General features: G+C 35.8%; 1 protein-coding gene across 4 annotated transcripts in view; it reads right to left on the bottom strand.

Moving 5' to 3' along the window:
- ROBO2 (roundabout guidance receptor 2) overlaps positions 1 to 27,309 on the bottom strand; it is a 950,293-nt gene that overhangs the window by 76,018 nt on the left and 846,966 nt on the right. For all 4 annotated transcript variants that reach the window (XM_074901798.1, XM_074901780.1, XM_074901788.1 and 1 more), the window contains exons 9-15: positions 26,961 to 27,132; positions 20,431 to 20,636; positions 16,296 to 16,377; positions 15,420 to 15,585; positions 13,568 to 13,734; positions 9,164 to 9,285; positions 2,313 to 2,544 (exon numbers count right to left, since the gene is read on the bottom strand). In XM_074901798.1, coding sequence (XP_074757899.1) covers positions 2,313 to 2,544; positions 9,164 to 9,285; positions 13,568 to 13,734; positions 15,420 to 15,585; positions 16,296 to 16,377; positions 20,431 to 20,636; positions 26,961 to 27,132 — 1,147 coding nt within the window. The remainder of the gene's footprint in view (positions 1 to 2,312; positions 2,545 to 9,163; positions 9,286 to 13,567; positions 13,735 to 15,419; positions 15,586 to 16,295; positions 16,378 to 20,430; positions 20,637 to 26,960; positions 27,133 to 27,309) is intronic.

Below are 27,309 nucleotides of genomic sequence, written 5' to 3' on the forward strand. Positions count from 1 at the left end.
ATGTCTGATCTAGAGGAATAGTCTAACTGCAGCAAAATTGATTTCTGGAGGTAGGCCTCAGAAGTAACACTGCATGTAAAATTCAATCCAGCAGAAAGCTGCCACTACCTTTTGGTCGCACTTTGCCTTTACCAGGGCTATTTGTTTTGATGTTGCAAAAACCTTCCAATGCATGTATCACTCTTCCAAATTATTTTCTAAAAATAGTGTAGCTGACATTTTTTAAAAGTCAAGTCTAAAAAAGCTCATTTTCAAAATGGAATCACAAGCAACACAGCAAGTGGATACCTTTAAATAGACTGCCATCTTTCTTCATTGGATGAGAAGAAAACCACTGTCATTAAATATTTAGTTGATGTTATTTTTGAAATATATGAACACCAACATAATTACAAAGATAATGTGAGGAATGAAAGGAAATATCTGTCGAACTGCATCTACTAAATGTCTTATTTTTCTCATGGAAGTACCTAACTTTATCACCCAGGCAAGAGGAGTAACTATTTACAGGGGCTGACACTTGTTTGGTGAAAATACTACATATTATAGGCTGATCTTTTTTGAGAGAGATACTTGTAAACAGACTCCTTGAAGTTTATATTAATCTACAAAGCAGATCCTAGGCTGTTAGTTATACATATCTGTAGGCAAGAAAAGTTTTTTAAGTCTTCACTATGTGGAGAGTTATTCCACATGAACAATGTGGCCTTTAAAGTAGGAAATTACCTGACAGGCTCTGCTGGGAGCTGAGGTTTATAAAAGGAAATGTCATTCCTCAACTATTTTATAGAAATAGACAGGAGATACAAAATCTTCTCTCTTTTTTCAGTAGTTCTTAATTTACCTTTAGCAAGAGACAGTTAGATGAACTAAATAAACAACAAAAATCAATTGAAATTGGAAAGAAAATCTGCTAGTGAGGGGACAAATTCCTACATTTTAACTCTAGAAAAGAAAATTCACTGGTAGAAAGCTCTTTTCTATTTTCTTTTTTTTTTTTTTTTAAGTTTTGTTCAGACTGCCACGAATGTATTCTTTACTGACTGATTTTATAGTCTGAATAAAGAAATGGGAACCATAAAGTCCCAAATTCTAGATCAGACTTGAAAAATGCCTTCCTACATGCTCTCCTACATGTTTCAGAACGCTGAATTTCCTCTTCTATAGAAACCAAGTTATCTTCATGATTACTTACTTGTTGGGCAATAATCGTAACAAATCAAAGAGAAAAGTGAGTAATAAGCAAGTCCATTCTAGAATTAAAAAGTACTTGGCAATCAGCACTAAATTAAACCTCAGGAGACTACTGTAAATGATTAAGATGCATCTTCAATAGGAAGGAAAGAGGGCACTCAAAACCCACTGAAACCATATGAGCATTTTGAAACTTCACTGCTATTTCCCTTGCTTTGAAAGAATTCAATGAAACAGAGAGAAGATGAACCCTCATTGTTATGATCATTCTTCTACTTTTACAGGAGAGATTCTCCAGGCAAAGGTTGCATTAAATAGGTAGAAAGATAGGTTTCTTGTACATTTGTAAGAGAAAAAGATAAAAATTACTTATATCTCACCTCACTCCCTTTTCAATAAAAAAACAGCCCTGGAGTACATGTGTTTTAGCAAAACTATATCCCATGCTACATGCTATAGATATAAATGCCTGTTCATTTCAGTAGTGTAAACTGTTTCCTATGTCTGCATCCTCCATGTTTTACGGAAGCTTAAAAAAGGTATTTAAGGAAATTCTCCAAAGGACTAAATAGGGCAGTTTCATGAACGGTGTGCTAACAGAAACAATAAAGTGGCATAACCTTGAGACTGGAGTTCCTTCAGACTAGTTATAAATCTGTCTTTCACTGGTCCCCATTTCCCAACCAAACTGTTCATCTACATTAGTACCCATTCAGAAAGATGTGCTTAATTCAAACACTCCTGTAAAAGGTTTCATTTATTGGTTTTATTTTCAAAGTGCAGACCAAAGTATTTTATTGCAGCAACACCAGTTATAAAAGATTGGCTGCAGTGCACACTTTTTGAAGACCCAAAGCCACCTGTACATTTGAAGGACAAGCCAGAAGAATCTAGGACTGGCCCAATGCTTTCTCATGGAATACTTACAGCACAAAACTTAATATTATATTGAATTCTCATGCCAACCCGATATCTAACAAACGGAAATCATGTGGAAGACATAGAGCTGAACATACACATACACACAATAACCAGAACGGTCACTCTTGATTTCACCTTCAGTGTTGGGTACGAAATGTTGGGTATGGATTTGTTGCTTTTCTGACTATTTTACTAACCTTCCTCTGTGGTACGAGCAGACTTTGATTCACTGTCCATTCCTTGGAATTCATTGAAATAAGGGCGAACCTTAATTTCATAAGTGACCCCCTTTTTTAAGTTGACGAGAACAGCACTGCGCTCAGTTGGGACTTTGACCTCCAAATTCTGCCATGCACCTGGAGAAGGTAGGCCAGACGTTTGGCGATACATTACACGGTAGCCCTGAATAAACTGGGATTGCCGGTCAACCTAGAAATGTCATTAAATAATACATCAATAAACATATTAAAGTAACAAAACAGTATAAAAAGAAAATACAACATTTGTCTAGAAAACTTCTGTCCTCGTGAAAAAGAGAAAATTAACAGTTGTTCAAGATGCTTAATTTAAAAATCAAACTGCCTTCCTGTAAGTTACTGTTGTCTATAAAGAACATTTTTCTCATGTTACTTATTACAGAACATTTATTTCTATTTTACTTTCTCCAGATCTATATATCATAACAAATACCACCTTAAATCATAAAACAAGGCCCCGCCCCTGTAGCAAATCATGAAAAGAGAACTTTGGCATAATGCTTACTCCACCTAAATTTATTAAGCACATCTTGGCTACTGATGTGCTGAAATATGAAAAGAACAGAAAAACAAGTTCTTTTCAGAAAAGGACAAGTCTTTGAAGATACCCTACATGCTTTCAGTTAGTCCATTACTTGGCTCACAGCTCATCTTTTCATGAGATGCTCAGGAAACTAAAATAAACATAAGACAGATGCAGAGAAAACTTCCAAGGACGTGTTTTGTTTCTGCATTCACAGTTTAAGCAGTCTTTTTGCGTCCTGGGGTTGTGATGCTCTCAGGCCATCAGATGGAGACGGAATGTTGGTTTTCGTTTATATTTTATATGTTGTTAGGCAAGCACAATTCAAGATTGGAACATACATAAAAGTTTAACAATTGTAACCTATCATAGACACAAATACAATATTTTTTTTAAGGAAAAACTTGAAATGTGTTTTATCTTGGGAGAGGTTGCATGCATTTTTTCTCTTGGGGGAAAAAAAAGGCACAAACCAATAATGTGAGCTGTTATGATGCTTGCATGGATTGTGCCTGGAAAAAGTCAAAACAATTTGATGGATAAAACCACACCAAACCCAGCTGCTTCTGTAGCCATCAAATAAAGAGCCAAGGAACATGCAGCACAAATAACAAGACTATACAACTAGCTGCTTAGTAAATCTCTGGGTTATAACTAAGATTCAACAAGTAGGATTTCTTTTCTGTTCTTGACATTTTGCAAGTTCAAAGATATTTCAGAATTAGAGATACATTTGTTTGACTTCTCCTAAGAATAAATGAATTTAAGGCTGAAAACACAAACCAGGGTCTATTACGCTTCTCCTATAATCTTGTTATAGTTTACTGAGGCATTCAGAGGGGACACAGATTCTTAGACATTAAAAAGCAGGGCAAGCAAGAAGAAAGCTTTATTTATGAGAGCAAAGCAGAAATGTCTTTCATCAAAACTGTCACTGTTAAAAACCTTGCAACATATGTTACAACAACATTAAGCTTGCATTTTATAAACTTCTCTACATTCACTTTAAGTGAATTTATGCACTGAAAGAGGGATATAACTCACAATAATAGCTTGTTAATACCGAAAGAATCAAGCTGTGTTTTTAAGAAGAACATTAAGCAGCTGTTTCCAGATGAAGGGAGTCTGTAAATCAGAGTAAATTGTTTTTATCCATGTTTGACTTTGATTAACTAAATGTTTTACGGACATAAAGACTTTAAGAACCTCATGTTTACTACAAAATTCAGCAAGAATAACACTTCCATGCACTTTGTAATACAGATTATCAACCTAAATTACAATATAAGGCTATGATGTTTAATAATCAAATACTGAGTTTGATTCCTGCCTAACTTCTGAGTTAGAAGCTATGCCGAAAGATGGCAAAACTTTCTTAGAACTTTCCATTTTGTCTTTATTGTGCTTTTAAGCTCTACTGACTGCTGCCTAGTGGAGAACATCTGAAAATTCGGAATTGACTACACTTAGCAGTAACGGTGTTACAAAACGGTATGGAAACTGTTTTGTATGGCATGGTACAAGCACAAATGCATCCACCAATGCACTAAGAAGAACTGAACCCCTACAGTATACCTGTATTATACTAATTTTGAGTCCACCACACTTTTTCTCTACTTACATATAAGTAGTATATAAATTATTCATACACCACTTTTCCTCCTAGACTTCTAAGTTCCTAACCGAAAAGACTAAACAATACAAGGAATATGAAAACAAAATGCAGTAATACAACAAGGCTGTCATGTATTTGGGTGCTATAAGCTAGCTTGATTTGGGGCTCACGCAAGTTTCACAGAGCTTTCAATTAGAAGTTTGATTACAACAGGGCTGAGTGATCTGCCCAAATCTCAGATCATTGACAGTGATTCCACTGGTTCAGGGTCTGGGAAGGTACTCATGAAAGAAAATACTATGCATTTTTAATGTTTTTTATAAACATCCAGTTGCATTCAATATCAAGATGAAGATACAAAGCTATCTCTCACACCCACTTAAAGCTAGCAGGAATGAACAGAGCCTCTCATACAGTCAAAAATGTTGGGAAACTGCTGAGAGGCCACTTCACTTACTAAGGTGGATTTTTTTGTTTTGTTTGGAGTTTTCTGATTAGCAAAAAATTAGTCTTGGATAATTACATGGATTAACCAGAGATATTTGTGAGGTTAATGTATACACGCACACACAGGCACATGTGTACATATCTATATGTACATGCACACACAGTCTTATATATAATACAAAACCTGTGAATTCATTGTCTCCTCCATTTGTTATGTGCTAATTACATGTCACACCATCAGCAGGCCACTAAAAACATGCATAGCATTAAAGAGCTGTATTCAGCTGTGCTAAGCATCAAACAACTCTATAGGTATGGCACACATTCACACATAGGCAGAGTTGCAGAAACTTGCACCATGCAGAATCTTGCATCATGATTTAATGAAAGAATGTAATAATTTCTAGGTATTCTCCTTTCTCTTTTTTTTTTCTGAGTACAAAGTACTTAGCATTATTACAGAGATTGCAGGAACTCTCTGTGCAGAATACTGGGATCAGAGAATATTTATAGTCTTCCTGAGACACTCTTTACTACTCTTGAATTTGTACAAGCAGCAGTGACATCCACTCAAAAGATCTGCAACGGTTGCTGATCTAGAGATACGCTTTCTCCCACAAAAGACAGATGGCAGAAAATGCAGATTCTCCTTTAAAAGACAGAAGAGAGCAATTACTGGGTAGGTTCTGCTCAGCACTGACCTAGTGCTTTAAGGCTACCTACAAGCATAATTGGTCCTGCATGCTCCTTCTCACCCTCTTGATGAATATGTAGTGCAGAAGGTATCTACAGAACTGTCAACAGCTCTCCAATTCTGCAGAACGGAAAACTTGTTTTCCCTGCATGTTCAAATCTTCATATATTGCAGATGAACATGAGACAGGTTGAATGACAATTAGATCATACAGTTAGGCTATCATGTTGTTAAAAAGATGGCAAGAAACTCACAATGCAGTTATGCTGCAAATATAAACTCCTTTCAGGCAAACCTGCTAATCTGTGCCCTAAAACACATTTTACAATATGCTCTGTAGTATGTAAATTTCTAACCCAAAATATCCAAAGAAATACTCTGCTCCCACATAAATACCCACAGCAGTTCTCCATCTGGGCAGAATACCTTGCACCTACTGAACTCACTAGTACAGACTCACAATAATCTCTGGAAATTCAAACAGCCCTAGCATTTATCTGTCTTACAGGAACAAGACAAAAGATGGCGATACACCAGAAGACTATCTAAAGGACATGACTCTTGAAGCTTCCAGTGAAGTACATTCCTTTAAAATCAATGTCAAATTATAAAACAGAGGTAAATAAATTATCCTTCTGGTGGGTAGCCTCCTAGAAGGCAGTCAGAATTTCAAAGCAACCGTTCTTTTGCCATACTGAAGAACTGGCTTTTATTCCTGCTTGTGCCACAGGGCTCCTTTGTAAATCTAGAAAACTTTACATCTGGCCACTAATGAAACTCAGTTTAACGCCCAGTGAGGCTAGAAGTGCTGAACTATAGTAGAGGTCAGCTAAAAAAGTGCTTGGAGTACACCATATGCTGTTGCAATGCAAAATGTTTTGATAAAAGTAAAAATAAATCAGACCCAAGCTTTAAAATTAGCCATTTGATAACGGTGGCCATATCTGATTCCGTAAGTCTCATCACCAATAAATATCTCTGTACCTCACCTCTGTATGTGTAAAGTCAGGATAATGACACATTTTATCATTGTGATGTTAAAATTCAGTATTTTTTGTGAAGCACCCAGATGTTACGGTTCAGAGCATGACAGATAAGCGAGCATGTGAGACAAACTAATAATTTTTTATTCAATGCAAGGTTTCAATGGTATGAATTTAATAAGACCTGGCACCACACAGTGAATAAAGATAAAAAGAAATGTTGAATAGCTCCATGAAGAAGAGATCCTGTATGTGACCAGATAATTACAGCTACACTTTAATACTTATGCATAAGAGGAATATGTTTAAGTGAAAATGAAAACTTAACTTCTGACTTTCTACTTCCCTTTTTTTTTCAAACTGACTTTATAGGCCTGTCCTTCTTTTAAAATGTATGTGTATATTTTAAAATTGCACCATTGTAGCAGAGAGCTATTTCTGAAATTTTAAACTCAAATTTGAAAATTAAAAAAAAAGAGTAAGCAAAACTAAAACAATCTCAGAAAGAAAGGAGAATTGCTGTTAATTTGCTGGGAGTCAGAAAGTCAGTAATCAAGGACATTCCTTGGCATTTACTCTTTGAACTGCATAAAGTCAACACAGACTTAAGACTCTCCTGGCACTTCTGTCCTTTTGTATGATAGCTACACTGTCTAACCATTTTATATTAATAGTGTGGACTTTTATTGTCTGGATAGAGTGGCTTTTTTCCTAGAGACTATGGTTAATTAATTGGTTTTGTTCTGGTTGATGCAAAGTTTCTAATTAGCTGTTCCAGAGATCTTTTTTTTGTGTCTTTCTTCCCTTGGGCAATTCGAAACATCTCTACAGAGGCCTGTATGCTTGTCAGGTGGCACAAGGTCACTGATTTGAGGAATCTTCCCAATAAGCTGATATCCATAACATCCCTAACAATTTACCTTTACCTCACTATGTTTTCTTCACTGATTACTTGTTCAGGGGGGCACTAAGAGACTCTTTTAGATAGATGGAGAGAAAGAGATGTATATACACACATACACACCCATACATACATATATATATATATATACACACATACCCCTATCCATAAATACATACATACATATTTCATTATTATATAATGACATGGGTTACATTGTGTAAAACTGAATCCTGTTTATATTGGGGGTTCCTTTTATAGTATATGCTAAAGCAAGGGCAAGCCTATGAAACTATTTCTGGCAGCAGTCACAACCAAGAAAAGACTTGAAAGAGCACCACACAGGTGGCCGCTAACTTCCAGAGTTTCTAAACTACCAACCCATCTTCTTGGGCAAATGGGTTTGCTACAAAGGTTAGTCAGCCTGTCCTGCAGTAACGTAGTTGAAACAGAGAGCATTTTTAGAAAGGCAAGCTGCATGTTGACATCATCAATGGCAAAAGGCAACGACACATTTTCTAAATAATCTTCTAAAACAGACAAATTTGTGGGTTTCTGTATTTATTCTAATCTGTCCCCATACCACTGAAATCTGTCAGAACAAGGATGGTGCATAAGGCCCTCTAAATACACCCGAGTTGTGCAAAACCAAGAGTAATCCTTATAATACAAAATCTATCACCGCACTTCTTATCTCCTGTTGTATAATCCCCTGTACACATTAACCTCTTAGCAATATTACATGTAGAAGAAAAACCCTGAGTACTGTGAATATCCCTTTAGCAGAATTAATCCTATATAATACAACTGTTTTAGTGATGTGCAGAGCAGTACTGTTTCCACCCATGACATTCCTTCCTCTGAGGCAGATGCCCCAAGAGTAAAGCACTCTTTTCTGGTGCACAGTGCCCTGGAAACTCTCTCCTTCTACAGTTACAAATCCTTTCCTTCAAGCCTCAGGAAGGGAAGCATAGCATTTTGAAAGTAAAACACTCCATCAGAAATTCTACCCAGTAGTTTGACCCCTCAAATAGACACATTGTTAAGTACTGCCAAAAAGATTCTGGTCTTCTATAATGAAAGGATATCCACTGGTTGTGGGTAAGGCTTATGCTAGAAAACCAGATGCTACAGAGTGGATCAGGCATCAGCACCATGTGCTTCTGACTCCACTCCAAGTGCCCTATAAGAAAGCTATTTTTGTACTTTAGGGTCACCAAATAATAGGGTATTGTCAGAGGTCCCTGTGCCCTGAAGTGGAAAGTGCTTTTTTATACAACAATTTCATGTTGATACTTAGCTTTGATTATTTTTTGGCATGCACAGTAATGAGTCCACAGATCAATTATCCTTTAGATTATGGTGTTAAGCATATTAATTTTTATAATATTTTTCTAGTCAGACAGCTAGCTCAGTTTGAGCTGAACACTGAAGACTTTGAACCTGCCTGACTTGAAAGAGAAAATTAAAACATCATTTCATTACCACATATATACGCCTGTATAATGTTAGTTTATCAGAGCACTCACATTGAGGTCAGGACTGGATTTTTTCAGGGTAGTAAAACACTGATGGGATAAATAGGCAAAATTAAAGTACTGTTAAGGTAATAATAACAGAACCCTTACTGTCCAGGTGACTTGAACCGTCGTGGGTGTCAGCACAACAGGATTATGCAGTCGTACAATGACGTCTCCCAGTTCTTTCTGGACTTGCCTGTGATCCACACCTTGTGCTGGTGGGCTGATATCTGCCAGGCCAGGCACACACATGAAAGCATTATTTTAACAGGAAAGCCTACATGGCATCAATAAGAATTACTGAATAGCTTAATGACCTGATTTAAACACCCTTTATAGTAATGCTGAGGTCTAAATATGAACTCCAAAGCATATCAAGTAATGCAGACAAACCATTCACCTTTAGCTTCTCAGAAAATCATGAAATACAAAGATGTTTAAATGAGTATTCAGACTCAATGGCAAAGTTTTCTCAGATCTGGTAAGTGATGAGAGAGATGCAATATTCACTAGTTCCAAAATACTCAGACAATAATAATGTTGCCCAGATGTCTGGAACCAAATTGGTCAGTATAATTGAAGAAAATGAACAGATTTTTTTTATTTTCTTAGAGCATGCATGACATTAAGTCATTATAAGTTTCCAAAATTTCACTAAGCTTCCCTTCCCCACATACCGTGCACTAAATACTGAACACTAAAAATAGCATTTTCTTCTGCAAAGCAAAATTTCCCTTTACAGATACAGATAATGAAATCTAGTGCAAATATGAAAAAAGAAGTACTTTATGAAGCCAAACTGATTCTGATCTTATAAAAAGTCAACAAAACAATCTACTACAAAAATTTTCTCTTCAAGATTATGTCAAAGATATCTTCAAAGTGTGTGTGTAAATTATTTTTTCTAGTCAAAATCTGAAGGAATTTGATCATTTAATATACATCTATAGAAAACTGTGAATCCATCTCAAGCACCACATGTAGCCTTAGTACCTACTCCTTAGGGACCACATTTGGGTTATGCCATTGTGTTAAACTGAATGAAGCTGTATTGCCTTTGCTAAATAGGAACTGCAAATACAAAATAAGCGTCAGAAAATGGAGAAGGAGATATGCAATGTGTCTCTTTAGTGATAGTTCCTGGAATTCATAATTTTCTGTTACATTACACCAAAAGGAGAATGTTGGGCTACAGCTATCACCTAGCTATTATATCACCGTAGTACGCCTCTTCCCTCCAACTCAGACGGAAGTGAAGGTACTTTTGAGGAGCCAGTAAAGTCTGGATCCCTTCAGTGGATCCTTCAAGGATCTTACAACGCCATTCTTAGTCAACAGTTACAGAAGCCCTTACTGTGTCAGTTGTCTATGTGGATTGAATAATGCCTGTTAGAAATAAACATACCGATTATTTCTGCTGGAATTTGCTTTTAAGTTTTCCAGAAGAGGGGATTTGGAACACAAGCACTGACTGTATTCAATTCTGCTTGGTCTTCCCATGGGATTCACTAGCCAAAGACACGTTCCCTCTTTTTGGATCAACATCATGTCTTTGTAAAGAGAATACATACATAAAAGGGTTTTTTGCCCCTATGATGGTCTTAGATATGTGAGTATGCAGCATGTGATTCCTTTTTATCTCCTAAGTATTATTAAGAAGAAATAATAGTGCTCTTAAAAATAAAACATTTTAATATAACAACTGAGTTTGAATCATATGCCTTCAGATTTTGAAATAAAGTAGGTTTTGATCATCAATATTTCAGCTTCATGATTCTGGACTGTTATGGGTTCTGAGCCACCAATAAACAATATTGCCACTGATGAAATGAAAATGGCTCCATGGATCAACAAAGGGAATATAATCCAAATATGGATGTCAGTGAAGGAGATTGTCTAGCAAATTATGCCTATTCAAAGTGACCAAGAAACAGAGAGATATAATAAATCTGTAAGACAGAAACTCATACTGGTTTACAGGATGATAATTTATGCTGTTATCCACAAAAAGCTATGATCTTTGGTTCAAAATACCTACAAATACCCACAGCTACATTTTAGGTTGTTATCCTGTGGTATACAAGCAACTAAGTACCTACATTCCCTCAGGAGAAAAGAAATTTATTTCTACATAGTGTGTTTGTATGAATTGAATTTCATCATTTTAATGGGACATGTGTCCAGAAGTAAGGGAACAACATGGGTGAATAACAGTAAGAAGTATCAAGATGTACATGTGGAATTCTGTTTTCTGGTATGTACACTTGGAAACATATGCATATGTGATGCTCACAGTGTAATGTCTTATAATGTCATTTTCACGTTACTAGGAGACTCCTGGTGGAAAAGCAGTTGATCTGCCTATAAGGATATCATCAAGTACTGGAATAATAAAATCATGACTCAAACAAAACTGGATCAAGAAGCTATATTCTTATCTCAATTAAGAGGTTTCTAAAATTAAATTGGTTATATATTTTCTCTAACCTCTCTTTTAAACAGCTCCCAGTGAACTTACTATTAGTTGCTAGTAAATTAAATTCCAGGGATAGGATAATATATAGGTTCTTTAAAGTGTTTTTTAATATGTGGTTTGGTCTGTTAATAATCCAAACAAGAAATCAACTCCTTTCTTAGAGTATTTACTGATTTCTCTGTCCTTATTTGATGTCAGTCATGTAAGGTAAATCTTATGAAAGTGCTTGATTGTCTACTTGTAGTCCACTGGTGAAAATATACATAAAATCCAATCACATGTATTTGCTATACTTAATATTATGATATTAAATGCTCAGCTATTAAAGCTACCACAGACACCTGTTGCAAAGTAATATTATACTGCACTGTTATAGCTGCTTTTTTCTTCCTCTGTGGCCACTGTGAATAGACTTTCTACTGTATGTCATCTTCTTCTGTGAGCTGAATTGAATTCAGGCATAATTAGAAATCACATCAAAACATTATGTTAATTTTCAATTGATTTTATGATTTAATTCTATTAAACTGCAGGCTTGCAAAGAAGCTATAAATCCTGTACATGTCTCAGTGTGCTTGACTGCTAAACAGTTTCTGGAAATGGAAGCTGCAACACATGCTGTAGCTAATTAAAAGACATGTTTTTACTGAAATCAAATTGCTTGTCAGTATGTCAGATAAAAAGTCTATACTTGACACTCAAATGCCAAACAAAGTTCGTTTTTTAACTAGGTGATAAGTTATGCAGACTAAACCACTGGTGTAATGAAAAGCATGAGTCTCTCTATAATAACGGAAGAGTAAGAAAGAGAAGAAAACTTGTAATAATCCATGGATAGTCAAGCCACAAAATCCCTGCCCAACTCACTCCTTCATCTTTTCAGAAAGAAGCTCTGTTTCTCCTTTTACCGCAGTGATTACTACTTTTAGGGGTTAATTATTAAGGACAGATGGTTATATAATAAATATGACCCTACTCTTGTTTCTCTCTTTCCATCTAGGACCAGCAAAGGACTCAAAGGACCCAAAAGACCTACACATGCTGGAGGCTGACACAGAATGCACTCTCCATGCACACTTTATAACTTCCATAAACAGAGACAGAAGATCTTATTCTAAATCAACTGTGAGAGGAGCTATTACTTTGGACTTGAAAAAATTATGATTCAAAAAAATTATTAATTCCTGCATTCCAACCCATTTAACATAGTACTACACTCTTGAAAGAAGTATTCAAGCAATGTGTTGTCAAAGCTAAAGAAGTCCATGCTGTGGCAGTTATACACAGTTAGAGCCTGATGTAACGTGAACAGAATTCAATAGTCTGTTCAATAGCAATGACGGATCACAGCTACCAGTTATATCACCACCCTATAACTGAGGGTTTTCACTTCAGCTTTCCCTCTTGCTTTATACAGTGGATTAATACAAATAATTCAGAAATCTATGTATATAAATAGAAGACCCATACTTTTCTCAGAACAACTTCAAAACATTCTTAGCATGCAGATGCCTTAATTTACATGAATTCTCTTATATAAACATTGGACCAGATTAATCAACACCCTACAGATATTTTATACAATTCTTTTGATTAAAACTAATACTAAACATGGTGCCTGTCATTACCACTTGTTATTATAGTATATCCCTAATACAATAACAGAGAAGAAGTAAGGAAACAGAGAGAAAAGACACTGAGGAGAGCATGGTATTCAGACCACTTTTCAGAAAGGCTTGGGTAACTCACATTACTTTCAACAGAAACTAGACATCAAGGAAGACACCAAGTCTTAAGTGAACTGCCAACCAAAAGGTCTACAATGTACAAAGGACTAAAGAGCTAACCTATCTCTCCTAAGCTCCAGATTGATACAGCAAACATTGAACTATTTTTTATCTTTATTGGTTAAGCTCCATTCATTATTCATTCAGTCAGAGTGCTAAAGCCAAATGGCCAGACTGACTTATTGGTCAACTCTCAGTTACTTCTTCCTATTTTAGCTCAAGCACATAAGCCTTAATAATTACTATTACCTTGTGTTCGGACAGGATCTGACATAGGGCTGGGATCACTCAGACCTTGTGAGTTGATAGCTCTCACCATAAACAGGTAGATTGTGTTGGGGCGCAGTGCTCTCACAGTGTAGAGAGTGGTCTTCACATGGTTAGCCACCGTTTGCCAGCTATTGCTCACAGATTGACTGCAATGAGAAGAGGGTTGAAGATTATAGACTAATGCAAGGGAAAAGTAAGGAAGTGATAGGACCTGCTTTTGTAACCCTATATCAAGTCTCAGTACAGAAAAAAGTAGTAACAGCAGAGTAAAAATAAAAATATTCGCTTCAGTTAACTCATCGAGACAGGATAAAAAAAAAAAATCCACAACTGTCAAAAGTAAAAGCTTTTGCTATCTCTCTAAAATAAATGCCTACAAGAAAGTGTGGAAAACTGTAATGTTGAATGATAAATAAGCCACTCTTGAACATAAATCTGAGAAAAGAAAACCTGTTAAAAGAAAAATTTTCTATACTGCTAAGTAAATTATGTCAATAAATTGTCACTGGAAGAAAAGTATTCTCCTTGAACTAAATTCATAGTCAAAGTTACAAAAAAACCTTCTGAAAATGTGCTTGTAAATGATGGAAACCATATGAATATTTCTTCTGTCACTACATTTCCACTGGACATTATTATAATTAGATTACAATCCACTGTATGAAGAGATTTCAAGTGTGATTGTTAAAACAGTTTTTAATGAAAATGCCTGGCTTTTGTTAAAGTTATTGATGGGATGCCATTAAATCTTATCTAGGGTGAAATATCACGAAAGTTTAAAGAGAAAAATTTATTTTATTGTGCTTTGTTGTAGAGCATTGATTAAAAAATTCTTTAAATATATTAAAAGGAAAAAGAAAATGGAAAGCTGTGAGTTTCATGTTGTTTCAATTATTTCATCCATGTAATGCATAAAAGGTAAATTCCAGAATAGAAGCAATAATCTGCACATACAGTAATGCTATTTGCATATTAACAAAGCAGGATGAAGCATTATTGCTATAACTTCTTCAATTTGCATGCATACTATTTTCACAAATTATTGTATAAATTTTAATTAAAAGATGAACTAAATTATTTGTCATTTGTTGAACATCTTGATTAAGGAAAACGTTTAAGAATATGCACATTTTTAAGCCGAAGCATGTATTACTGATACATGTGAGAGGTAAGGCTGATGCTTAAACAAACTTGCTGAATTGGAGCCCAGGAGTTCTTTCGTATTGTATATTAATTGCCGCTGTGTGGAAGGGAGCAGCTGGATTCTCTTAGCCTCAGGTTGCAGGATGAAATCCCAAATTATTAACACTAGCTTCTTTAGTTAAAAGTTTTAATCTATTTAAAACAGTAAAAAATAGAAATTTAAAGTGCTTTGACTCTTTAATCGGTTTTACTTTAACAAGAACAGCAACTAAAGTATGCAGAGAGGCTTCAGGTTTATCCATTTATTTTCAGATTATTTGTACTATATAGTCAAGATAACACTGGTCCAAATGATTTGACCTGCAGCTTTCCCACAGGAGATCACTGATCATTAATGCCAAGGGAAAAGTAACAGATAATGACTGCATTGTCCTGTTATATTCCTGTTGACCTGAAGAAATACTTAGATGCTCCTCTAATTAATCACTTAGAAAAAAGTGATAAATTAAAAAAAAAATCAATTTAAAAAATAAAAATCAATGCCTGCCATAGAAGTTGAGTCTTTTAATGAACTTATAATGATATGTGTAGAGTCAAAAAGAACACCACAATACCAAGAGAACAGCTGGTACCAGGGTTTAAGCAAAATTAGAAAGGAAGGAGATTAAAAGTGGAATAATTCACATACCTAAAAGCCTCAATGATATATGCACTAGCTGGTAGGCTTCCAGGGGTCCCTGGTTGCCAGGACAGGGTGACAGTGTTCTTAGTAACATCAGTGACCTGAGGTTTGGATGGTGGCCCAGGGAGGTCATTTATATCATAATTCTTACTGACTGTTGCTCCACCAGATTCTGTGAGGGGCAAATACAAAACAATTACTTTTTATCCTTGATTTTATAAATTTGATCAAAGTAGAAGATTAAAAGGAAAAACATGCCGAATATCTGCAAAATCGACATAACCAGTGTTCTTAATCTGTAAAGAATTAAGTCAACAGCCGCATTACCATGGATGTTTTTGGATGAAGAGCTATCATTCTTTAGGTACATTTGGAAAGAAAAAAGCTGCAAAACTCAAAAGTCATATTAAAAATAAATAAATAAATATATAGATATAAAAGAAAGAATAACAAAAAGCCCAGCTTTGCTGAAATTTACATAAAATATAAAAATCTTAGTTACTAGAAGACTGAGAAATTTCCTATATCCATCCAGATCAACTCTAGTACTCACAGAGAGCACATTAGACTTTGACAGTCCCCTGTGTAGGCTTGTCCAAGCCAATTACTGGAAGAATCCATGGTTTCTTAATACTCCTGTTTAGAACAGTTCTAGCATACCACTGTCACTGGAGACAAATACAGACTGTTTCAATGTCAATGGGCATTTCAAGATAATAGCAACAAAAGGCAAGGCATGTGAAGGAACCCAGCCTTCCCACTTAAAACTTCTCCATCTCAATCCCAGAATTTCTAGAACAGATTATTTGACTCAGACTGCCCTAATATAGTCTACATTTTCATTTTGGACCACCTGAAAAACAGCCCCTGAACATCACTTACCTGTCACCTCCAGCACAGCACTCCAAGATGTCTCCCCACTGGAACTTGTAGCAACACAAGTGTAAGTCCCAGTATCGGACAGCTAGACATAGAAAACAGTTAAGGATAGTTTTACCAACCTTTTAGAATCACCTGACTCAGTTTACTCTAATTTTCTTTTTCTAGATGTTTCTTGGGAAGAAGGACTTAGCCTACATTTTACACCAGACTAGAGGTCACCAGATATTTTCAAACAATCATTTAATGGTGGCTTACTTTTAGAGAACTATAATAACATTACCTGCTTCTAGTACTTTTCTAATTTTAATTTTCATATTGTTAATGGTACCAGTACAGCATCTAAGTGCTACAGAATGCATGGTTTGGACAGTGTCAATCTTCGTTTTGATTACAACAAATGCAGGTGATATCCGGTAACAATATAACAACAATTAACTTAATAGAGGATAAAATCTCACTGTTTGTTATCCCATGATGACCTAGAGATACAGTTTCCCATGCCAGGAAGGCTGTTACACCATCAGACTATGACAGATGAATCTATTTCTATATAGAGGCCACCAGACATACAAATACTGCGGTTGAGACTCCACACTGGTTATCTCTACACAGACAGTCCTCCAAGCAATTTTCAAATGGCAAAATTAAATCAGATCCTACACCATGCTTACCTTTCTTCTGTTCACATGGGATTTTATTTCAGGCTTACAAGGCACTTTGGTAGCAAAAAAAGCGCATTTGTATAAAACTGTTGTGATTCACTATTGTGTCAGTCCATATATTTCAAATTTGGGGAAACCATTTTGAATTATATTGTCAATATTAATCTCATTGCTGTATAAATTGTTCTGCTGGAAAATTTGCCAAGTGTTTTGCTATTCCTTACTTAAATTTAAAGTAAAGATTTCTGAGACAGGAACTAGTGAAGACTACAGAGATGGATGGAAAATGGTAACTTTACAAAGCACAATATACGGAGCAGCCCTCCTACCATTATGAATAAAGCATGGTAATGTGGAGATGGAAGCAGAATGGGGAGAGTGCTGACCCTAGTGAAAAAGGAAAAGAATTATATTCACCATCAGATGACTTGAAGGAAATAGGAACTGCATCCAAGAAGCTTTATTGGACTTTAAGGAATTGTAATGGGTTTTCTGCTAAATGCAGATTGACACTATAGCAAATGTGTTTATACCTCACTCTTCAAGAAGAATGTCAAGGCAAGTAAGTGAGATGCTCTTTAGATTACTTGTTGAAATATACTGTAATTGATTTTAAAATTTGTCATGTTTGAATTTTGTTGGTATTTTCTTCCAGTACACTGGGACTGCAGTGTACCACTCTTAGGGGCAGGCAGCAACTGATTAATGTCAGTTCAATTGTCTGAATGACCATAACTTGCGTTTTAGAAGATGTTCTCCCATGAAATACAAGCAATAATTAAACCCCTCTGACTATGGCTCAGAGACCCAAAATATAGAGATACTGCTAATGAAATGAGAAAGACTCTTGAAAGCAGACAGATTTTCCAGAGAAGAGAGCCTTACAGCATTCCGAAGTGTTTTATTTTGCTGCTTCTGAGCTTTTATTAAATATGTAATTCTTCATTATGTAATAATGGAGAATATTTCTCAAGGCTATGGTTCTCAACTTCATTTGTGTACTACCGTGACAGATGGTGTATGGCATACTCCATGAAGTATGTGGTATACACAACAGAGTATCTTGCAGAAGAAAAACTCAACATATAAAGCAAGCTGGAGATATGCTGCCTCTTGCAAGTTATGGTGAATTATCTAACTTTCAGACTGTGGATGGATTAGATACAGATATAGTGTATTGATAATTCAGTTATTTATACTTTTTTTTGTGCTATGGACAAAAACAACAGGGGAGGAGAATGGAAAATCTTTGCTATTCAGTAAAATAAACAGTTTTCTTCCTGAGCTAATGCAGGTGTCTAAATCTTGTGTGGTACACTTCTGTGGAGCAGAAGTTGTCAGTGTTGACCTGTCTGAAAGGGTACCAAGTGAGTGATGTGTGTGAGTTTTTAGTTCTCTTCCTCAGAGGAACTGGAAAGGTTGGCTTATCAGGAAAATCTCAGGTTCATGTTTATGACTGTGGCCCATGGTTTGCTGTGGCTGCTGCAAACTCTTGAATAATTTGTTTTACACATAGAAAGAGAGTTACATAGCAGAAGAGGATGGTCTTAAAAGTTTAAATAGTAGTGGCCCATCTTTACCCATATCTTGAAATCCTTTATGATTGTAATAGTGATTATTATTTGTGAGGGGAGGAGAAGGTGAGGACATGTGGGTGATAAATACTAATTTGCTCTGAACTTCATATGTAAGTATACTTGGACATATTTTGCGGCCATTTTTTTGCTTACTAAGAGTTGCTAGTCCTTGCTTAGGTAGACCTGAGAGAAAAGTTAAACATTACAGATTTAAATCCATATTTAATTCATTAAAATTGGAAGGTATGGGAGAACTCTGATTTTTATGGTTGTGTGTGGTTTTTGTTCTTAAGTCTGAGTCAAACACTGCACATTACTGCATTTGAGGGGTTTATAAAAAATGTCTTTCTAAGCCTTTAAGGAAAATTGGCTACTAGTGAATGAGCCACTTAAGGATCAATAAAAGCTCCCTGTCTTTCAAAACCACACTTACTACTAATACTGTTTTCTTCTCCCCTTGCAAGCAATTTTTTTTCCTTTTGTTTACAGACCTTTTGTCTCTAACAGCGAGATTAATGCACTGGCACGATTCAGAACCAATTTCATTGTTTGCATAGCTGCATGCAGACAGGTATCCCAGGAGCTTCTGCCTCGTGGACACTCCACAGAAGCCCATCATCGATGCCTGAAAGTTTGTTTGAAATCACTAAGCTTCCACCTTTAATTGCTGCTTTCTAACACTACTGGGGAATCTTGACTATTCAAGCGCGCTCTTTAATCCAGCTCTACAGGAAAAATGCATTAACCTTCATGGCCTAAACCTGCCTTCAGCCCAGGGAGGAAGGATAAATTGTTTACTCAAGGAATGCTAGCATAAATTTTTTAATAAATTCTATTTTGTTCCAAGGAAGTTAACAATTCATCTATGATCACTGATGAGATGGTATCAGAAAACAAAACTGCTCTTTATGTCTTGTCCTTGATAGTGATGTTTATTGACATTTTTTTGGATGGCAAAGCTAAGTGCAGAAACTTCTGCTGATAAAATTAAATGGTTTCTGAAATTGCCTTTAAGTTCTTGACAAATAATTACATTTACCTTAATATTTTTCCATATACATGCTTGTCCACATACACACAAACAAATAAGCATTTTTGTCTTTGTACAGGAAAAAATTAAAAGCCCAAACAAAGATTAGAGATTCAATATTTATGAACAAAAACTGACAGTATGCCTTTTGGAATATTATAAGATTTCTTTGTACTTTTAAGATACCATATTATCTCATGTGTCAAAACGTAAATATTATGATAGGCATTTTGTTTTGAATAGAAATCCCTCTGCATATGACTGCATGTATGTTACATTATTAGTTGTCTTCTCCCATCCACAGCCTGATGGAACATCTCCAGCAAGCGTAACATTGGAATAAATCAGCCAGCTCAAGACTGCCAAGACTCACTGATGGAGAAAGAGCATAGCCAAACCCTGATGAACTCCAGAATCACTTGCTAGCACAATAGCTCCTTGGAAAATTGTGATCAGGTGTTGAAAATGAACTGCTCTAAGTTTTAACAGAGACAACAAGCCAATGGCTTCATGGTAAGATTGACTGAAAGATAATAAAGGCCTGACCTTGTACATGTCTATTCCCCCCCCCCCTCCAGCTCGTGTTTTATTGCAACATACATAAGATTTTAAATATAAATGATATTTTTAGGAAATTCTTACAGAAATATCTGATGCTAGTTTGGCTCTTCTTTTATTTTTTACCACCCTTCCCTGCACAATGTCAAAGAATGAAACTGGATGTGGATTTGGGGAGAATTTCACAGTAAAAGTGACAATTAGGTTAATTTTGAAGACAACAGACAGCAAAACAGCAGAGCTGCCTGAGGCACACACCAACAGCTCAAGACTAGCCGTGTATCGCTTGTTTTGTTATCACTACTCACCCGCAGAGTTTTAATCTGTAGTGTCCCCTGATCCTGTATGGATGTTCGAGGGTCTCGGCCCAGGAAGGTGAATCCTTCTTTTAACCAGCTGATGACAGGAAGGGGGTCGCCAGTTGCCTTGCACTTGAGCAAAGCTGTCCCATCCACTGCCAGTGTCTGATTGACTGGCCCCTGGAGGATGATGGGTGGAGGCCTATCTGTCAAGACTAAACAGTGACACACGCATTGGCATCCAGACCTTTAATGATCCCCTGCTGCAGTTAGCCCTTTCCTTGACCCCATACCAGTTTTAACAGACTGGTTTAAGTTAGCCTCGAGAAGGTTAAAAACACTAATTTTGGAAGACCCACAGATACATGTTAACAATTAACTGATATATTTGAAAAGCATTTTTGTAAGAATTTTATTTCACCACTGTGAGGTAACACCAAGATACATAAAATTCTGTTAGCAAAGATCACCAGACTCATTTTATTAAGATAGGATGAAAATTAAGACCTTGATCCAGTAAATAATTGAGGTACATCTCTTATTTCTTCCAGTTTAGGAAAGCACTTAAAACACATGTTTAATGTCACACCAAAATATGCTGAACTGCTTACCTGATTTAGGGCCTCAAAGAGAAAATCTATGAAAGAGAAACACCATAGCCATTCTAGCGTGGGTACCAACCACATATACCATACGTGCTCCATTTGGAAGTTTTTGTCAGCAAAATATCTCACAATAATACAAAATATTTTCATAATTTGAGTGATCTAAATTACTGTACCACTCTTTCCAGTGAAAAAAAGTTCAAACTCAATCAAGCCACTCAACAGCTTATCATCAAATAATTTCGTCACCTTTTAAAGCCATGAACTCTCTTCCCCCCCCCCCCCCCAATAATTTACATATGCCTGCTTGAAATACTGCTTAAATGACTCTGTAACCAGTGAGACAGTGCATGGCTGCATATAAACTTCATTCCATGACCAGGGGTATATCTTGAAGATGAGGTAAAATGCTCGTGTTTGCTTTTCTTGAAAGACCAATTTTTCACAAATAATTCTGCTGTTGAGCCTATTCTCTGAGCCATCTGTTATACAACAAAATATAACTCTTTGTTTCTAAAGGATGTGTTTATACAAAATTAATGTGAAATACTTGAGTATGAACAAGGCTATGACTCGTGGATAAAATCAGTATAACAGAAATGAGAATTCGTTTTTATATATTTACCTGCCTCACTGCTGCTGTTTTAAATCTTTGAACAGCTGAACACTTATATGATTCGTATTAAATATTGTAACAGGCAGGATTAGTTCCTAAACCGGAGTAAGTTAGTGTTCCTGCACTGATGTCAGCTGACTTTGAATCATTTATTCTAGCTGACAATCTGTTCCATTATAGTCCATACACAACACCTAACTCTAACAGTAAAGTGAAAATAAATTATTGTGAGGCAATATGTTTTCTGTTGTATTTGAGCTGTTTGAGATTAAAACCTCTGGAACATTCAACAGACCGAAAGTGCTTTCACTATGCTATTTAATAAATAAAAATTGTTAAGGAGATGTTAGTGGTACATTTTATACCTAAAATAATTGTTTCTGACATTGTAATGTTGCAAAAAACCTAACCACCTTCTTTTGTTAACAAGATATACAAAGGTTAGAATCATTAGTATTAGTAGCATCTTGGAGTGTGAGTTCACATTTATTGAAATTGAAACTGAAAATAGAAAGTCAATACAGATTATTTATTAACACCAGAATGTGAAAGCTATTTTGGAAATTCTGAAACATCACCCACTGAACTCAGAGATAGGACACAAAATAATATGTTAGAAGAAAAGAGAAAATGTAATGCACTTTCACCTTGATACGATTTTTTTTGGTCTCATTAAGATCCCTTATGACTACACAGTTCAGCCATTTGGTGAAATAAGAATTGATCTCAGCTCATATGTACTATCAGCGTACCTGCAGCACAAGTATATTCAAATGAAAACTTAGCTGTGTAAATGTTCATTTAGATTTAACATAAAATAGCAAATCCCAGTTTTACAGGTAGGTAAAATTAAGGAAAAAAATATTTAAATTGCTAACTATTCCACTGCATTTATTTGCTGCACCTAATTGTCTTTCATATGTGTAGCAATGTAGGTATTTTCAAAACCTACTGCATTACAGATATTGTTCTTTGGCATGTAATTAGTTTTTTTACAGCCCAAATGAGGAGCTCATAATCCTTTAAATAGCCTTGATCAATAGTGTAATTGAAAGTCTCCTGGCCAGAAGGAATCTTCATTTTCAAGGGTGTTATGGGTGAAAGACCACTACAGGTTTCCATGACACTAAGGCTAAAGGTTAAATGAACACTTAGGGTTTCCACTGATCTGTGAACGACTGTATTGTCTTCACAACTATGACTTGTAAATCTCCTCTAAAACGTGTATACGTGCTTGTATTCCAACTACAAAGGTCTCCCCATTAGTAAGGAACCAAAACTCGGTTAGAGGTTTGAAAATCTTTTCTGTATCATAAGCACCCTGAAGAATGGTGACATAATGAAAAAAATCCACAAAAAGGTTGGAAGTTTTGTTAGGCTTTTTAGCAATATTTTTTTTAAAATTTAATTTTTATATCATTTTTCTCCTAGCAGGCAACTTTTATATCCATTCCACAAAAACATTTTGTGAGACTAAAATGCACTTGCATAATAAAAGATAAGTTGATTTCAAAACGAATTTAATTTAAGAAAATGGTTTTGAAACTATTTGTCCTCAACCAATTATGCACATATTCTGGTAACTGAAAAATTATCTGATTCCTTTTGTGATAAAATGCAGCTTAGACTTTGAGCAGTGTCAGAAAAGAACAAATAATATTTGTTAATGAACAGCTTATTCACTACAAATGCAATTTGGACCAACAGAAATTATGTTTAAATTATGGTGGAATTTGGTAAATTACAATGGGAAATTAAAATAAGAGAATGACAAAATGCAGTCTTTACTTTGGCACTTCCAAACTCAACATTTCAAAAGCTTTCCTGGTGAATTAGTGGGGAGAATTAGACACAAGTCATGAAATTCTCACGATGAACACTAGTATGATAGGGCAGGATGCTCTCCTGAGAGGTGGAAAAGCAGAGAGCAATCCTTCCTCTGTCTTTTTTGCTGAAGATGTCACATCACACAGGATGCTGTGAAGTTGTTCTGAATCTCTCCTGTCTGATACTGTCACACTTGCTGTAAAACACGTAACATAGATTTGATGAAGGATAGGAATCACTGTGGCCAGACTTGCAGATGAGTAAACTGTGAGTGATATTAAATTCTTCCAGAAGGATTTAGGAGAGTCATACCCCAGAATAATCAATAGACTTATAGTAAAAAAATTGCAGAGGAGTTTGGGAAAAATGCCTTAACTATCTATTCCAAATCAATGGAGAGAGCTGTTGAGATACTCCTCTTTTTTTCTTTTTTCATCTGTTCTGTATTATCCTTAGAGGTCCAGTCTTTTGTTTTCATTCAAAAGCCCCAGAAACATGATCTTTTTAATTAATTTAATAACGTAAACCAGTTCATTCTTATGTTGCCAGAAAAATCTACAGTGCGAGGTTAAGCTCGCTCCCCCATCCTAATACTCACTCTAAACAGCAACTGCTGGGTAAACTGGGCAAAGTAGGCTGATCCTACAGTTGAGCATGCAGCAGTAAAAATTCTTAGTAATAAATATTAATAATGACTAGATAAGAAGAAATTAAGATCTTCTCCAAAATATTCTGTGCATGATGGATACATTTATGGAACAAATTACTAATTATAAACTATTCTTTTTATCTTCAGGACAGACATAGTTAGATGGAAGCATATGGTTTATTTGCATGATCTGTCATTTTAATACTGAGCTGTATATTCCCTTCTTGAGTTTGAGAGGATTGCTAAGATTGTCTCAATTTTTAAAATTATTTTGCTTTTCCAGATGTGTGTTAGACAGTGGATTATACGATAGCCTTTCAAGAAAATACAAGATTTGAATTTCAAATACACTGAAGGCTCTTAGCACAGTCCATAATCAGCAAAATTATCACTCAACTCAGCACATTTCATCACAGCTAGTAATCTCTTCTCATGTGAACACTTGAGTTAAAAATATTTCCAGTAAAGACTTGTAAGTGCAAAAATGTAACAACTGAAACACTGCTATATATGGTATAATTAAGCACTTGTTTTTCTGCACATGACATATGTTTTCATTCTGTATTGGAACTTCAATTGGATCTAAATTACTCTGGATCAAACAAAAATGTGTTCAAAATGAAAAAGATGGCTCGCCACTATTATTAAATCATTAACCAAACAGAAAAATTCTGGGCTATGAAGTAAAACTGAAATCACCAGCCAAAAACTAGAACACTAATGCTTAAGTATATAGCTAGCATGCACAGTATTTATCTTTTATTATATTTTAAAAACCATTAAATTAGATTTCCCGACTGATAAAGATCATTAGCTTCCATAACTTCTGCTCAGCATCAACCAAAACAGATTATTTAGACACTTATGGCTAACTTCCTAACTGAAAGCAATTAAAGAAATATCTATGATCTAATGGTACATTTATTTATATAATCTCAGTTCCACAATATTGTTCTGGCACTTTTCTTCTGACCTCACCTGCCCTTTGACTCAAGGATGAAATGGTATTTCTATAAAGCAACCTTGTATTATTTCATAATGATCATGCTGACAGTGAGTTCTGGAAAGCATTTGAAGAACACAGGCCTCACATTCCTTGAGCAGCAGAGCCACCAGCTAATGCTCTCTCTAGCAATGAGGAATGCACACTGCCTTTAATCAGAATTAATTGTAGATGAGACTGCATTTTAGCAGGGACCCTTTTGCGAACTTTCTGTTGACTTGTTAAATAAACTAACAAAAATTCCAAAGAGATCAATTAGGATTTATTTCTGCCCTCCCCCACCCCCCACCCCCCCCGAAATAGATAAAGATGGGCCACAAGCCTTGTCTGTTGAAAGAATTTCTCATCACTAATATCCTTGAACCTGATTTGATCCACTCAGCCCCTGTTGCAGTAAATCTGTACAGCATCAGCAGGTGCAACCATTAACAGCTCAATGTCCTCTTAGCCAATGTTTGTGTGTTCTATTTATTCCAATCACAGTCATTGCACTGCATCAGGCAGTACTATGGACAGATATTAAAATATACTGCCTTTCCATTAATTTTAAATGACCTTTTAATCTACATTTAAATTTGAATTGAATGAAAATGCATCATTTTGTCATAGACCATGAGAGAAAGGATTTAAAGAGATTGCAGAGTGAAAGTTAGCCTCTAGTCTCCAGAAACTACGGAAGAGCTATGTGCTTGTAAAGATGAAAGGATAAGGCAGAAATTATCTTCCCGTGTCATAAAAATATAGACAGCTTTTGGAAAACAAAGAAAAGGCATCAAATTAATGCTCAAACCTCTATAACATGAGCCTGAACCTCTCTACCTGTCACTTGTGATGAATATGCTCTTGTGAAAAGCCAGATTATTCAGAATCAGACATCTTTTCAAACTTTCATGGTGCAGGCAGGTCTCTAAGGGAACAGTAAAAGTAGACCTCTGCATATAACAACAGTTTTAATGGCAAAAATTCATCAAAGTCTGTCAGGAGATATTTAATGAGTCAGTTAAGATAAGGAATAATGATGCTGGGGAATGCCATAGTCTCCTAGTATAAGAGGAATTCTGTTGTTTTCTTCACTAACATTAAAGGATGCAAACTGCCTTCTATCCACAGTGGGATGAAGAGGGATATCAACAGGATTCCTGACATATGAAAATGATTCATGTTTGTAGATGGAGTTTCAAGGCAAGATAAACTTCAAACCCAAAATTTCGAAATGCAAAGCATCAAGACAGATCATCTTTTCCCTTCCTGAAACCTGTCCTCTACCTATGTATTTGCATCTTTTCACACCTAATCACACTGAGAAATTCTTAGAACATAGCTCTGAGATAGGTGCCTTATTCACAGAGGGACTAAAGGGTTACACGTTGTAGCTGTTCTAAACCAACAGTACTCCATTAAGTTCAAGGCAACTGTGTTGATTTAATTGAGCTGAGAACACATCCCCAAACTAGCCGCCTAAGGTAATACTGAAAACTGGTGGGAACTGAGCCACATTCTTCTGCTTTAATCACAAACCTATTAATTCTTCACAGTACTTTTTTTGCAGTCCTATCTTAGCTCTAGTGAACCAAGCGGCTTCCTTTCTCACCAACCCTATTCTAAGCTGGGTTGTCTATTGTTTGCATTAAGGAACCTCTAGAAAGCAAGCAAAGGGTAACCTAGAATTTCACACCATTTTGATATCATAGAGAATTGCACAGAGACCCTTTTTCATCGTATTTTTTGTAGAAATTTGTCCATTTACTTATATGAATTATGTGATCCCATATGCCTTTATTTACACTGTTTTAAAAATACTTTTGACAGGAAAAAACAATAGGAATTTCTATAGCTCACCATCAGTAACCTCCAGCTGAGCCTTTGCTAAAATGCTTCCAGCAACCGTCAGTGCTTGACAAATGTAGTAGCCTGCATCAGACCGCTGAATGTTGGTAATGGTGAGATCTCCCGTTGGTGACACTGAATACCTGCTGTTGGGCTGGAGAGGCTGGTTTGGGAAGAGTAGATTCTGCAAAGATAATGCATCTCACATCAATTCAAAGCACAAAAGCACTACTTTTCCTTCAGCTAGAGAGACGATGATTTTTCTTTAAAAGTAATATATATAAACTAGAAGAAAAAGTGTGGTTATGACTTTATGAACACACAGAGCTTGCTTTCCCTGCCTTGGGCAACTTGCAGTTTA

This window comes from Athene noctua, chromosome 1 (assembly GCF_965140245.1).
Source record: "Athene noctua chromosome 1, bAthNoc1.hap1.1, whole genome shotgun sequence".
In the NCBI taxonomy this organism is placed as follows: domain Eukaryota; kingdom Metazoa; phylum Chordata; class Aves; order Strigiformes; family Strigidae; genus Athene; species Athene noctua.